General features: G+C 46.2%; 1 protein-coding gene across 1 annotated transcript in view; it reads right to left on the bottom strand.

Annotated features, from left to right (window-relative positions):
• Positions 1-42: 42 nt before the first annotated feature.
• Positions 43-15,344, bottom strand: part of LOC102373761 (unconventional myosin-X-like) — a 178,577-nt gene continuing 163,275 nt past the window's right edge. The window contains exons 39-42 of the mRNA XM_025191530.1: positions 13,006-13,129; positions 10,948-11,397; positions 8,184-8,375; positions 43-2,290 (exon numbers count right to left, since the gene is read on the bottom strand). Of these exons, the coding sequence (XP_025047315.1) occupies positions 2,177-2,290; positions 8,184-8,375; positions 10,948-11,397; positions 13,006-13,129 (880 nt within the window). The 3' untranslated portion in view covers positions 43-2,176. The remainder of the gene's footprint in view (positions 2,291-8,183; positions 8,376-10,947; positions 11,398-13,005; positions 13,130-15,344) is intronic.

The raw sequence follows: 15,344 nt of genomic DNA, 5'->3' as shown, positions 1-15,344 counted from the left end.
AGAACATATCCTGGAATAGTCCCCATTAACTGAAGTTGCAGTGTCCACCCAAGTGATCCCAATGCCCAGATGAGCTGTGGGAAGGCCTGGCACATCCTCATCTCCAAACTTTCCCTCTATTTGGCAATGTAACGTCTATGCTCATGTTGTTTCTAACCGCTGTTCCTCCCTCTTACCCCAGCACCGTAAACACAGCTTGCAGGTGTCTCAAGACGCTGTTCTACAGGAACACAAATCATCTGTGAAGGAAACAGGCTGTGCAATCCAATAATTTATTAAACCTTCATCTTGTAAAGCCAGTTACAAATTAAAAAAGAGCAGAAGGAAATCTGTAATAGAAATAAGTAAATTACAACAAGTAGTACTGGGAGTTACATTCCCAAGTGGGTTCAAGCTGCCTGCAGCAACCCAAGAACTAGGATATACCAGTAGTGCAGGGTTAGGGCAGGGGGAATCAAAGCTGTGGTTATATGTAAAGGAAGGGTTCCAGTTAGTGTACTTGACCTAATGCAATGCAAACAGTTTTACTCTGCCCATCTCCTTTGCTTCCCTGTCTGTTCCAAAATGTCACCTAGTGATCCTTTACTATAGGAAGAGATTAACTGGAGCCCCTGTAAGACTCTTCAGTAAAGCTTAAGGCAAAGTTTCAGTTTAAAAAAATGTTGTGGTAGCAAGGGACAGGTGCTGAGCATGTTGGCAATGAGGGAGAGAAAAGAAAAATGCTGGCTGTGATAGTCTTGTATTGTTGACTCAATGATCCTGGGGTGTTTTTTGATGCAGAGATGAGGAAGAGGGAACTGTAAGAAACTGCTACATACAGTAGGTCAGACCAAAAGACCATTTCTCTCAATGGCAGGTAGCATTTGAGTTGTGTGATAGGGATGACTCATAAATGATGGCAGGGTATGGCTTGAGGATGGACTAAAACTGCTTTTTATATCTGTATGACCCTGGAAAGAGACAGTCATGGGACCAGAGAAAAAAAGATTCTTGGTCCTGGACCCTACGGAGATCTGCTGGCTAAAAGACTGCGTGGGATAGCGGGATCTTCAACTGTAAAAGCCTCCAAAAAACAGCCTTCCTTGCAAAACCAAGTGTTCCCTTTGAGATTTGCTGCTGGCTTCTGGAAGCTTGCTGAGCAGCTGTGGTGGAATAAGTTTCAGTTAGAATTTAGTGGAGGGCAATGAGTGCAGAAGGAAGCAGAAGTGTCCAATTAAAACTAGAGGAAAAAGCATAATTTATCTGTGCATGGTGTGCATGCTGCGCCCCACCACTTCCTCCGAAACCATCATGGCATCCTAAAACGCAAATGAAATGTAATGGAAGGCTACAGAGAACTTCCTTGAAAATGCAACCAAATAAAACTCATGCCCCCATGTCTACTTGGGGCCAATCCACTAGCTATTCAGTAGCACCATTCAGTAGTTTGGGGTGTAGCTGCACCCTCTGCTTCAGTTCCTTTTCAACTACAGCACTGCCACTGCTCAGCACTCTATCACATGAATTGCTGTATTTGGTACTTATCTTGCAGTGTCAACTCCTGGAGTTGTGAACATATTAATCTCTGCTGAACACAAAAAAAAAGGAACCTACGTTATTTTGTAATCTTAATTTTGGAGGCTGAGTCGTCATTCTGATTCCCTGGGTGTGAAAATACTGCCAGCACACAGAGGTGTTTTAAATACAGATCAGTTCATTGATATGTCCTGCTGAGAGAACCACCCAGTGAGGCAGCTGTGAGTTTGGTTACAAACTAAAAAAAACATGTTTATTATAGACCAATTCTGAAACCACCATAAATGGCCTCAAAAAACACCCCTCTCCTGCTTCCTCTATTGCAAAGTGTTCCCTGGTTATTTTTTTCAGAACATGACACAAATCATGAAAGCAGCAAAAGCGGAGGCTCGTGGCCTTTCCTTAAAGACAGTGTCCCTCAAGAAAGCAAGAGGAATACAAGTCTTGGAATGTTCATATTCCATAACTTCTTACCATATAATGTCTTTGGGCAGAAATGAAACTCCTGTGATGCTGTGTGGGTGATACCAGGTTTCAGTTCTTCTCCCATTTGCTGTCCAGTGGAATTTTTTAAAATATCTTTGCTACACGTCCACTGACAGGTTGCAAACTCCAGTCATGGACAAGTGCCTCCACCTCAAGGAATGCAGGTTCCTTCCTATCACCTAGTCCAGATACTAGCATGACTGTCCAGACTGGCAGCTGATTTGACGCTGCAGCGCTTCTTCACAATCATGTTGATGTAGGCTTTCATGATCTTTATGATTTCTCCCACCTGGGAATGGAACAAGGGGAAGGAGTAGGAAAATTGAAAACACATTAGTGTTCAGGTATACGAGACACTTCTCAGATAGGCAGTTGGTGACCTGAAGCGCTGACCGTATGCCTTTTACATCTGGTATTAAAGGTAAAGCTGACTGACTGAGAAGCTAGAGTGCAGAAGAGCTGGGGTTGGAGGCCTCTAGCTATGAAAAGATTTGGGAATGTGCACAGCTTGGTGGGGGAATGGTTTTTTTTAATACATATTTAAGGACGCATGATAAGAGAACATTACATCAGCCTCTAAGTCCAGTTCGCTCCTCATATGCATTATGATAGTCTTAAATTAGAACCTGCTTTTTCATAGGTGCCCCTTCTCTTTCAGTGCAGAAGGTAGATGGTGCTCGCTGAATGAAGAAACTGTTTACACACACACACAGTGTGTATATATCAGATATAACATATGACTCCCTGCCTTATTTAATGCTATCATCCAACCCCCTGCACTTAATGCAGTATTATAGAAAGTTTATGAAGATGCAAGTGACATTCACCATTATAGTACACAAAAACTTCACAACATTTACCTTTGCAATACTTTTTGAGGTGACATTATCATCCCTATTTTATAGATGGGCATTAGACAGATGACTGCCAGTGGATAGGCTGTTGGTGTGCTGAAAACACTGGCTATTACCTTGTGTAGTCTCTGATAAGAAAACTTGCAACATGGGTGCTTTTATTCACAAGTATCCAGCCTGTGGAGAAGGCCTTTCCTACATCTCTCCAAGGCCATTGATAATAGTCACACAATGGGCCAAACTAATTTGGCAAGATGGAATCTGGCAAAGTGGAAAGGTATCAAAGGTGGAACAAGGAAACCAAGTACTGGAAGAGAATAAGCACATAGGAAGGGGAAGATTCATAAAAGACCCGCAGATAGTGCTGGGCAGCAGAAGAGATGGACAGACTTCTAGCTGCTGCACGAACCAGTCAGTGTCAAAGAGAAGCAAACCAGAGACAGAGAAGATGCCTGCCTGAACAGACTGCTTGCTTGAAGGATATGAAGGTGATGGGAGGAAGTGATCATGACACAATACAATTTCAGATCCTAAGACAGGGAAAGCATGAGGTGAGCAAAATTGGGATGCTAGATTTAAAAAAGATGGATTTAATGCAACTCAAGAAGCTAACAGGCATGGTGTCATGGTGTAACAGGTGAGGCCTTCATGGAGCCAGTTTCATTTTGGCCTGCCCACCTCTCTCTCCTGCCACACCTTGATGATACATTATTATGGTGTTAATTAAGTGGGAGGCTGCCCATTTTGCACCCCAATGTTTAAGGGGATCTCTGCAGCTCCATTCCACCCCTACACTGTGGCCCAAGCCTCACAGATGGCATCTCAGGCAGCTAAACTCAGTTGTACCCTTCACCCCATTAGATGTGGTCCCCTCCCTGGGACCTTCAGCTCCCCCTTAGGCCCTGGCCCCATCTCAGGCCAGTCAGGACCCCGAGCCTCTTCGCTCTTTGGGCATCCCTTGTGGTAGGCCCCGGGCCCTTCGACCCCTCTCTGGGTCCTAGCCCCAGCATGGCCCAGCCGTGGTCCCTCGGGACAAACCTGAGCTGCTTGCCTGCTTTTTCCCTCACCTCCACTGGATCATGTAAGCCTCAGGCCTCTCACTGGCCTGAGCTTTCCCCAGCTAGGACTTGTTGGGGCTGGAGATTATTAGGCGCCCCCAACCCGCCTTTCACCAGGGAGGTAACTGGCCTGGCATTTTATGGGGCTGCCGTGCCACCAGCAGTCCCATCAGGTCTCCCTTCCCTGGCAGGGTGCAGTTTTAGGTCATGCCCAGGACCTGGGGCTTCCTCCATCCCCATAGCCACAGCTCATAGACCTCCAAGATATTCCTGAGCCTCAGCTCCACCGGCTGATGTCTCTCTCATGGCTGCCAGCCGCAAATTGCTCCTTTACCCTATATATATCTTGGGTCTCAAAATGGCCACTGTACTCAAGCACCTGGCTGCTGCCTGCTCCAGCCATTCAAGTGGCCGGCACCACCACTGCCCTGCTACACGTGGGGGGACAGATTGAAGGATAAAGGCACCCAGGAAAACTGGAACCTTTAAAGAGGCACAGTACTGGAGGCCCAACAAGAAACTGTCCCGACATGATGGAAGCACAACAAGAATGAGAGCAATATGGCTGCACAAGGAGCTTCTAAAATATCTCAAATGCAAAAGGAAAGCATACAGGCAAAGAAAGAATGGGCAGGTCACCAAGAAATTGTACTAGGAAATAGCCAGGGACAAAAATCAGGAAGGCAAAGATAAAGAATAAGCTATACCTGGCGAAGGAGTTTAAGAACAAGAAGAAGTTCTGTAAGTCTCTTTGGCCAGAAAAGAAGGACCAAGGAAGTGGCCCTCTGTTAACAACCCAGATGGAAATCCTAACTGAAGATGCAAAGAAGGTGGAGCTACTCAACAGCTACTTGGTCTCAGGCTTCACAACAAAATGAAGCTGCAACCAGACACCTAATAAGGATTATCTAGATAAGGAAGGGGGCAAGGTGAAGGACGAGATGATATCAGAGACTATCAGAACGCTTTTGTTGGGTCTGAATGAATTCAAGTCAGCAGAGATCTCAGAGCCCTGGACAATGATTTTCATAGATTCCTAGGGTTGGAAGGGATCTGTTAGATCATCAAGTCTGACCCCCTGCTCTGGGCAGGAAAGAGCGCTGGGGTCCCATGAAGCCATGGGAGACAGACTATGTACCAGAGGACTGGAAAGGGGCCAACACAGTGCCCCTCTTTAATAAAGGCACGAAGGAGAACCCAAGGAACTATAGGTAGCCTCACCTCAATACCTGGGCAGTTACCTGAACAGACCCTAAGGAAGGTCATGTGCAAGCATCTGGAGGAAGAAGGCTGATTGCAAGTAGCCAGCATCAATTTATGAAAAAACAGTCGTGTCAAACAAACCTGACCTCCTTTGACAAAGTAACTACTTGGGTGGATGAAGGGAAGGCTGTGGATACGACCTATATCTGGTCTTCAGCAAGGCTTTTGATAAGGTCATGACCTTGACACAACCTTCACAAACAAATTGGAGAAATGTGGGTTGGATAAATCTACTACAAGGTAGATAGATAAGTGGCTCAATAGTCGTAAGCAAAGGGTGAGTAGTAATGGGTCCATGTCAGAATGGCAGGAGGTTTCAAGTGCAGTCCCACAAGGGTCTGTCCTGGTCCTAGTACTGCTCAACGTGTTTATTAACAATTTGGATGCTGGCATAGGAAGCTTCTTCAGCAAGTTTGCAGGGCACGACACAAAGGGGCTTCTTCAACAGGACACAAAACTGGGAAGGATTGTGAACAGGTTGAAAGATGCAAGCACAATTCTGAAGGATCTAGACAGATTGGAAAGCTGGGCTAGAGCTAACAAAGCAGACAAATGCATGGTGCTGCAACTCAGGAGGAATAATCAAAAGCACACACAAAAATGAGTAGCACCTGGCTGAATGGCAGCACTGTGGGGAAGGACTTGGCAGTTCTAGTAGAGCACAGACTCAATATGAGTGTGCAGCGTCATGCAGATGCACAAAAGGCAAACGCAGTTTTGGGCAGCATGAATAAAAGCATTAGGTGCAAGAAATGGGAGGTGATAGTGCCTCTCTACTCAGCACTGGTTAGGCCTCATCTGGAGTATGAAGTGCAGTTCTGGGTTAGAAATAGTGAATTCTCCATTTGTGCAATAGTTTGGACTTAGATGACCCTTGATGTCCCTCCCACCCCTATTATTCTGTGGTTTCAATGACCCCTTTCGTAGCACATCAGGTCATTTGTAGTTCTACAATTGTAATGTCTATCCCTACCTTAAGGGACCATAGAACCTGAACCTATAGCATCATAAAAGCTATAGAGGCTTAAATCAGGACAAGCTGGGCTAGTAATGAATATGACAGGGGGACCAAAGTGGTCAAGATCACATGACTTAATGGTATGGAGTTGGAGACCGTGAGGGTGGAATAACCAAGAAAGTTTGGGTTTTGGGTTTTTGTTTGTTTGGGTTTTTCGTTTGTTTTTTTTTTACACAAAATGTAGTTAGCTTGTGGAATTCATTGCCATGGGAGGTGGTGAAGGCAAGCAGCACAGCCAGGGTAAAAAAGGGACTAGATAAATTCATGGATGAGAGAGCTCTTAATGGCTACTGAACAGAATGGTTGGAGATGTTTCCACTAGCATCTCTCAACAAATAAAGGTGGGTATTGAACAAAAGAGAGATCACCCTAGATATATCCAATTCAGTGCTCTCCCTCTACGGCATCTACCCCTGCCACCATCAGAGACACAATACTGTGCTAGGTGGACACTTGATTTGACACAGTCTGGTGCTTCTTATGCTCTAAGAAAAGTGCTCCCCACAAGATGCCTGAGGTCTCTACTTGTAAGGACAGTCCCCTGTAACAGACCAGCACAGCTCTTTAGAGGAAAAGGAAGGAGTAGGGGCAAGAGACATCTTTCGTGTATGCTCCGAAGGCATGGAAGTAAATATTCTTCCTTAAAAAGGAAGACAGAATACTGGGCTAGAGGGAACACTGATCTGACCGAGTATTGTAATTCTTATGTTATTAAAGTGGGGAAAGTAGGAGCTTAGCTGTCAGAGAGCCTAGTCTTTCCAAAACCTAGCCAGAGTTTCATCAGGAGATCTCATTGACACCACGGTGGTTTCAGTAATTGGAAGAGGCAGAAGTACCTCTAGTCGCAGATCAGGATGGCAAGTCTGACTCTGGCTGCATGGCAATATGAGATATTCTTATTGAGAACAACTGCAACAATGAGGTTAACATCGGAGTCACAGACTCCAATGTTATCTGTGTCATAACCCAATGATTTTAGTGCCTCGGCACAGTGGAATTTTCCCGCCACATTGGAGCTTCTTTGCACGGTGGAATTTTCTGCTGCAGAGAGAAAGCCCCGGTGCAGAAAAGTTCCCGCCATTTGTATGTAAATTCGCACCCCCTTATTGGCTGATTCTAAATTATTCCTACCTGGCGGCTGGCAATTGGCTCGCTAGCCGTATAAAAATCCGCGCGACTTCCGCCCAAGTCGGAGAACTTTGAGCACGCTGCAGAGTGACTTAAAAGAATTCCTGACTTGTGGCAGAGCGAATCAATAGCCTGATCAACTATCGATTTTTCTCCCCGTCGCCGAACGCTTGTCCCCGACGTACCCTTTCCCTGCATGTCCGGTTCGTTTGTGGGCTCACTGGCTCGGGTTTTTTGCCAGTTGGAGCAACTCGTTGCAACTACGCAAGCAGCCTTTACAGCCTGCGTCGCGGCCACCGGCCACGTAAGTAAAAGTTATTTTTTCAACCAATACGCTGTCTCGCCTCTCCATCCACCAGCCCGCCTGATGTTCGCTTAGTTAACCAGCGTTTCCCTCGGTCGGCTCTACCCGGCCGAGACAATCTGTATGTAGTGCCCATGCTGGTACCAGTACCGCATGAATCAGGGTTTCAGGAAGTACTTCAAGTAACTGGTGAACAACCAGAACTTGGGTGTTAAAAGGCCACAATCTGGGCCATGAATTGCATTTTGGCTGAGGGGCATGAGCTGATCTTGATACGACCTGTCTTTCAGTCTCACCTTTCTAGGCACCAGATGGGGTGATCCTAATCTACTTACCGCTGGGGTGACTCCTTTCTCATGGCTGGGTGTAGGAGGCTTTGGTCCCTGTGTTTAAGAGGAATTCTCCTTTGTACTTTGGCTGCTTTAAGTCTCTCGGTCCAATAAATGAAAGTTTCATCTGAGCTAATTGTGACCCAAGTCAGCAAGATGGCAGTCACACAAATACTCAACTACAAGCGAAGGTAACAAAGAGTCAGGTTGGTTACGGTTTACACATACCTGGGAGGTCTCAAAGAACATCTCTCTCTCATCCACCGTGATCTTGAAGGTGTTGGGCTGTGGAGCACCAAAGAAAACAATGTGCTCATACTGAAAAGTTTCCAGTGGTTTAGGGTCCCCTCGTTTGTACACGGACACATTCTCTGTGCTGACTCCAAGCCAGAGATCGTTTGGAAATCCACCCTCCTTACACTGCAGAGAACAGAAAACACATGTTAAAAGCAGTGCCCCAGGGGAAAGGTAACATAGGTGCACTTGTGCATTGCTGCATTAGAGTGAGGCATGTGAACAGAGGGGCAAGGAGTGAAGAGCAGTGCAGAACAAGCCTCAGCAAGCCCCTTCTTCACAGTTCTCATTTTTTCCATCTAATTCTGTGACCCTTCTAGGTGGGTTCTTGTTTAGCACCAGGATTCTCCTTGGCAAGTGAATCACTTACAATGTGCACATTTTAAAAATCAGAAACAGTGCCAGGCCTGGCAGCCTGATCCCTCAGGACACAGCAGCCCTCTCCTTGGCTGGGGAAACTGGGCTTCTGCACAAGAAATCCTCTGCTGAAAAGGTGTGAGAGTGAAATGGCTCTTAGCTCACCTCATACACTGCTGGGAGAAACTGGAGTAAGGATACCTGGCCGGGGGGGAGGGGAAAGCCAGCAGCAGCAGCATATTCTGCTGGGCAAACAACAAACCCTCCACAGCCAACACTGCAATCCCATTCCCAGTGCATTGTGACACCGCAGCTTAATTCTACTTAAAGATCCTTGAATTCCTGCACTGTTGCTGCCATAAAATCAATGGCAACATGAGAATTCTGCAGCAGCTTAAACTACACTGTGGCATAAACAAACCGCATCGCTTTTACTGAGTTAACTTTAAGCCAAAAAATAAATAATTATAATTCAAAGTTCTCATACAGCAATTTGCATCAGCAGATCTTCAAGCGCTTTACTGAGGTCGTCACTAGCATCATCCTAATTTTACAAATGGGGAAAGTTTGTAAAATGGTTGTAAAAACTCGGCCTTGGTGAGGCCGCAGCTGGAGTACTGCATCCAGCTCTGGGCGCCACAGTTTAAGGATGTGGAGAAGCTTGCGAGAGTCCAGAGGAGAGCCACACACATGATCAGAGGGCAGGAAAACAGGCCTTATGATGAGAGGTTGAAAGCTATGGGACTCTTCATTCTGGAAAAGCGCAGGCTCAGGGGGGACCTGGTGGCTGCCTATAAGTATATAAGGGGTGTACATCAGGATCTGGGGGAATGCCTGTTCATCAGAGCACCCCAAGGGATGACAAGGTCAAACAGTCACAAACTCCTCCAAGACCATTTCAGGCTGGACATAAGGAAGAACTTCTTTACTGTCCGAGCCCCCAAGACCTGGAACAGACTGCCACCAGAGGTGGTACAGGCACCTACTCTGGACTCCTTTAAGAGTCAATTGGATATTTATCTTGCTGGGATCCTGGGGCAGGGGGCTGGACTTAATGATCTTCCAAGGTCCCTTCCAGCCCTCATGTCTAGGAAATCTATGAAAAGTGAGGCAGGAAACAGGAACTTGACTTTCCTGTTGGCAAAGCTGGGAACAGAACTCAGGTAAGCTTTTACAGCCCTGCTCTGATTACAAGACTAGACTAAATGTATCAATGGATTTTCAGGGACTCAAGGTAGAACAGGATCACACTTGGACACCTAAGACTACTGGCTGCCTAATAGATGGAGCAGGATCTGCCCCTTGTTGCCAGTCTTGACTGTTTTCAAGGTAGCTAGGCCATGCTGCAGAAATACGACTAAAGCAAAAGACTCCAAAGCCTGTTTCTGAGCAACAGCAGAGTGAACCTTCGCAGCAGATGTAACAACTATCTTGGTCAGCAAACTAAAGGAAGCCATCAACATGTCGAGCCCAACCAGTAATGAGATTCAATTAACCAGAGCACAAGGCCTGAAAGGAGACATTATAAAAGATGACCATAAATTAGATAATCCATAGAAAATATATCATAGTCTTATCTTAATGTAGTAATAATGAAATCACAGATGTAACTAAATGTAGTAGATGTCATTTTGCTATAACAGATTTATTTTTGATAAGTTCCTTAAATAAATTGTCAAAACAAATTGGCCTTGAGAATGAAGACCATAAACTAAGGTGAAGAGAAAACAGGATGGTGGCAAGTAGCATTCCCAAGGATATAGTTCCCAACTAATTGACACCTTTCTAGTCCCTGAGAAAACTGGGTCAGTCCAGTTCCAAACATTCCAGTTAAAGAAATGGAAATAAAACAAATCGGAGAAAGTGTATTAGAATATCTGATCAAGCCATGTATAACTATAGGGTACAAGCTGGAAGGAAATTTGGAAAACTCCGCATATTCAAGATCTGCTGCCAATCCGTATGCCACCCTCCTCCCCCTCTTGGGTCTCCCCAGTTGATAAGGGTGAGAATCTGTGTTGTGTAGTCCTGAGTAGCCAGACAGATATAGGGATGCATTTGTTTTTGTGTTTGGGGGGGGTAAGCAATACAAGGTTGGGCTGTCAATCAGTCTCCTCCGGGCTACAGAGTTTTCCACTGCCTGACTGTCTGTGTGGTGCTGTAAACACTCAGACAGACAAATTATTCCAAATTATTCCCAGCTCAGTCAAGTAGAAGGCAGCAAATTTCCCAGAAACTCCCCTATGCTACCCAAGCAGTGAAACTCCCCATAACTGTCTTGGTTTTCCAGATTAATGCCTGCTAGAACAGCAGTTGTTACCTGCATTTACATATTTCTCACCTCCACATCAAAGAGGGTCGACCCATAGCCGGGCCATTCTTTTACAATGGACATGTATTTCACCATGGCCTGGTGTTGAGACAGTCCCTGAAGCTTGCTCCATTTCTGCGCTATGCTTGTCCGAGCAGCTGAGAGCTCCTCCTTCACCCACATCTCCATCATCTGCTCTTCTTCCACCTTCTGCTTCTTGACTGAGCCCGTCTTGAAACCCCGTTTCAGCGTCCCTTCCAGAAAGCTGGTCCGTCTCCTCTCCAGCGTGTGACTGGTAGTGCCGCTGCTCTTAGTTGAATGCAGGATTTTGGATTTTAGCCGGTTCACTGGGTAGATACCATCCAGGATCCAGGTCATTTTGGAATAGTCTCCATGAAGGTACTGCAGCCGCAGGGCTGCCAGGTGCTGCAGCGTCTCATCTGGTGCAGGGAAATGGCCATCAATAAGACTTTCGTGAGCCTAAACATGAAGGGAAACGTTCACACAAAACATTACCTGAGGCCACATCTGTGTCTGCAGCTCTCAACCCAGGGCACCTGACTAGCGGTTACAATGAGCTCGACAAATGGAATCAAAACAAATTTGGAAAAAGTGACACAGGAATCTCTGTGCCTTGTCTCTCTCCTACTTGTTCTGTTGGGAAATCCTCCTATGTGGAAGGAAAAGAGGAAAGTTCAGGTTCAGCCACTTGTCCTTTGTTTGGCAACGGGTAAGGTCAGACTGAGAGCTGAAGACATTTCTGGAAAGAATGTTTTGCTGCATTTAGAAATTCAGCAATAAATAGGAGATAAAATGGGCCAATGGGCTGATGATGTGTCGGGATCTAGGAGCAGGTCACAAATACCCGCAATTCCCAACACTGCACAACTGAATTGTTATTTTGCACATGTAAGAATCCTAATACACAAACACACACACAGAAAGTTGAACCACCTTTCCTCTGCCACACCAACACCTTACTCTTACCACCCTAATGCCTTCACCCTCTCAAACTTCACTTCTACACCCACTCTTTATCCAGCTCACCACTCCAAAAAATGTACCGAGTCAAATGACCCCAGCAACGTGTTCGTCTAACCTCCTCTTAAAGACCCCCCAGGGTAGGAGCCAGCACCACTTCTCTTGGAAGTTGGTTCCAGATCCTAGCCGCCCGGACTGAAGTAGCACCTCCTGATGTCTAGTCTACTCTGCTAGCTTGTGACCGTTATTCCTTGTCATTCCTGGCAGTGCTCAGGGGAACAGGGACTCCCCCAATGCCTGCTGGTCCCCTCTGACTAGTTTGTAAACAGAGTTATGTAGTACACTGCCAACAAGCTGGCTGTCAGAACACACAAAATAGTCAGACCAATATTGAGTATGACTTACTTTGACTGTTCATTTAAAAAAAAAAAAAATTAAAGCAGTTAAATCTGGCTAAACCAACTTAACCTTTACAATCCCCAGCGCTGTTGTTGGCTCCTGATTCTTAGCCTTTAGACGTTTTGAGACGCATTATTTCGTTAGAGAAAGAAGTTTGATACAGAAGAATTTGGTTTTGAAGACCATCGTTGTCGAGCTCGTTCTCTCTTCCTTTTGCCATAGCAATAAGTTACAGCGCAGAAAAATGTTCAGTACCTCACTGTTATTCAGAAAGGATTCTCTCTGAGACAGTGATGATTTTAGTGAATTCCTTTTAGCTCCCACAAGCTCGCCATTCTTGTGAGTCAATTTTCCAAGGTCCCCTACCCTTTGTTTTACAAAAAGCTACTTTATGGGGCTTCTTTTAGTGATTTTTCAAAATCTTCTCCGTTTATTTTATTAAAAGACAGGTTTTAAAAATACTTCAGTAGTTTAAGATTTCTTCCCTTTGGAGCCCTCATTCATTTCACTTTCTTTCTTTCTAGTCTTACTCCTTTTTGCCAGAAGAAATCTTCAGCACCTCTGCACAGGGGATCCCAGGCAAGGGACCAAGGCAGCAAAACTCTGTTCCTTAACCTGGCCCATGAAGGTAAATTACCCGGTCTGCACACACAGCTGCTTACCAACACTGCCCCCAACAATCTCTCCATTCCCCCATGCCTTACATACCTGCTCAAACATGAAAGCAAATTCCACTCCATCTTTGGGGACCTTTTCAATATCCAGGAAGCAATAGAGTTTAAAATACAGCTGCCAGTGTCCTTCTTCCTCCTCTTCCTCAGAGCCAGCAAGTCTGTAAAGTAGGTGATAGAGAGAAAGAAACTGGTAAGCTTATGGCAAATGGGGTTTACTCAATCATACTGTACAATGCAAGAGCATTGTTGGCTTTTGAAACAGGGGAACACACACAGCTTCCCATGTCTGCATGTCACAGACCCCACCTCTCCCAGTGCCTGCAGCTTTCTCCCCATCCACATGTGAAATAATGAAAAAAAGAATCAGAAACCCACCAGGACAAGGGTTCTGGTAAGAAGCATGAAGTGGGAGGTGGAGCCAGGGCACAGAACATTCCCAAGTCTTTGGATTATTGCCTCCTTAAGACTAGTCTGTGCTAGCATGAGGAGCTCATTTGACAGCTCTAGAGACTAGAGTCCAGTTTATCTGCAGAACTGGTACAGGACAGACAATGGCAATGCCAGTTTCCTTCATACCATTTTTCTGATTACAGGCCTTTTCCTGTCCTGAAAAGACCACCACAAGGGGGTAAGATGTTCACTTCATTTTGATGCATGCTCAAGTGCTTGCCCTCTCTCCTGAGATGGAAATCAAGGATGATTTATTAGCTCTGGCTATAGGGAGGGACATACGTTTACAGCAGGGGTGTCAAATATATGTCGGGTGGGCCAGATCCAGCCCATGGAGCCGTATGATCTGGACCGTTGCTGGACCACCCCAACATGCCAGCTGTAGTGCCACATGCCATGTGTATTACAGGCAGCCGGCATGTGGCATGCACTGCATGCAGTGCTCTGCTGGACTGGTTCTGTGTACTGGTTCCAGGGCTGGTCTGCTTCAGGCTGTGCTGGAACCAGCACAAAGGGCCAGTCCAGTGGGGCACTGCATGTAGCACATTCCCTGTGCCAGCCCCATGGTGCTCATAGTGCATGTGGCCAATCCAACCCCACGTGCTGCACTGCAAGCACTACACAGAGGGCACGGTCCTGGTTCAGCCTGCAGACTAGCCCAGTAATGCTCATCCAGCTCATTGGGCTGGATGAGTTTGACACCCCTGATTTAAGGCATACTATGAAGTGCCCTGAATTACTGCACTGCACAGACAAAGTTTTCACTCACTCCTGGCTCCTGGGAGGATGATGCCAGTGAACTCTAGACAGAAAAGGGTTGGTATCCCCAACCCATTAGCCATTCCATGTATAGCAGTTTAAAAGGAGGTGACTTTCCAGGTGCATCTGCGAGTACAATATCCATGTGCAGCTTACAGTGTCTGAATGGTCAAGGATGACTGCAAGTGCACGTGACTGCACATGCCTGCTCTGCAGTAACCAGAACAAGATGTTGTGTTCAGACAGCTTCTCACGTTATCTCTTTACAAATGTTAACCCTTTCAGTCATGCCAATCCTCACTTGATATCGCCAGATGACAACAAACCATCAGCAGACATTTCAATATGCAGCTCACGCTGCTGTTGTTGGGCTCAGCTTTTTTAAATTATCAGATGCTCTGGAAAAGGACCAGACCTCCTCCTATGTCTTGGGCACTTCTAACTACAGGGTCTGCACTTACTAATTAATTCATCCATCATAGTTTCATAGTAGTTAGGGGTCAGAAGGGACCTGAATAGATCATCTAGTCTAACCCCCCCCACCACTGGTTGGAGCACACGCTGGGATCACATGACCCCAGACAGGTGTTTGTTCCAAACTCTTTTTGAATTTACCCAAGGTAGGAGCGAGGACCACTTCCCTAGGAAGTTGGTTCCAGATCCTAGCTACCCTGACAGTGAAATAGTGCCTCCTAATCTCTAACCTGAACCTATTCTCCAGCAGCTTCTGGCCATTGTTCCTTGTCACCCCAGGTGCTGCTGGGGAGAATAGGGTTCCTCCTATTTGCTGCTGATCTCCCCTAACGAGTTTGTAGGCAGGCACCAAATCCCCCCTCAGCCTCCTTTTGCTGAGGCTGAACAGGTTCAGGTCCCTCAGTCTCTCTCTCTTCATAGGGCCGGTGGTCCTCCTCTGAACCCTCTCAAGGCAGGCCATCCTTTCTGCCTCTCCAGTGATGAGTTGTCAGGACCAGTATCAACATTTCGCAGACAGAGCAATCAAGACAGTAAGATGAACCCGGATGTCAGGGGCAGAACCAGGATCAGTAGTTCCTCAATCCCACCTCAGCCAGTGGACATGAGCTGCTACTATAATGTGGTACTTGTCTGCTGGAAGCACACAGAGGTGCTGTCACCACTACTGCACTCTTACGTCCCTGTGACGAC

The sequence above is a fragment of the Alligator sinensis genome, unplaced genomic scaffold (genome assembly GCF_000455745.1).
Source record: "Alligator sinensis unplaced genomic scaffold, ASM45574v1 scaffold673_1, whole genome shotgun sequence".
Taxonomy (NCBI): domain Eukaryota; kingdom Metazoa; phylum Chordata; order Crocodylia; family Alligatoridae; genus Alligator; species Alligator sinensis.
Note: the sequence above shows the minus strand (reverse complement) of the source record. Positions and strands in the feature narration are given on the sequence as shown.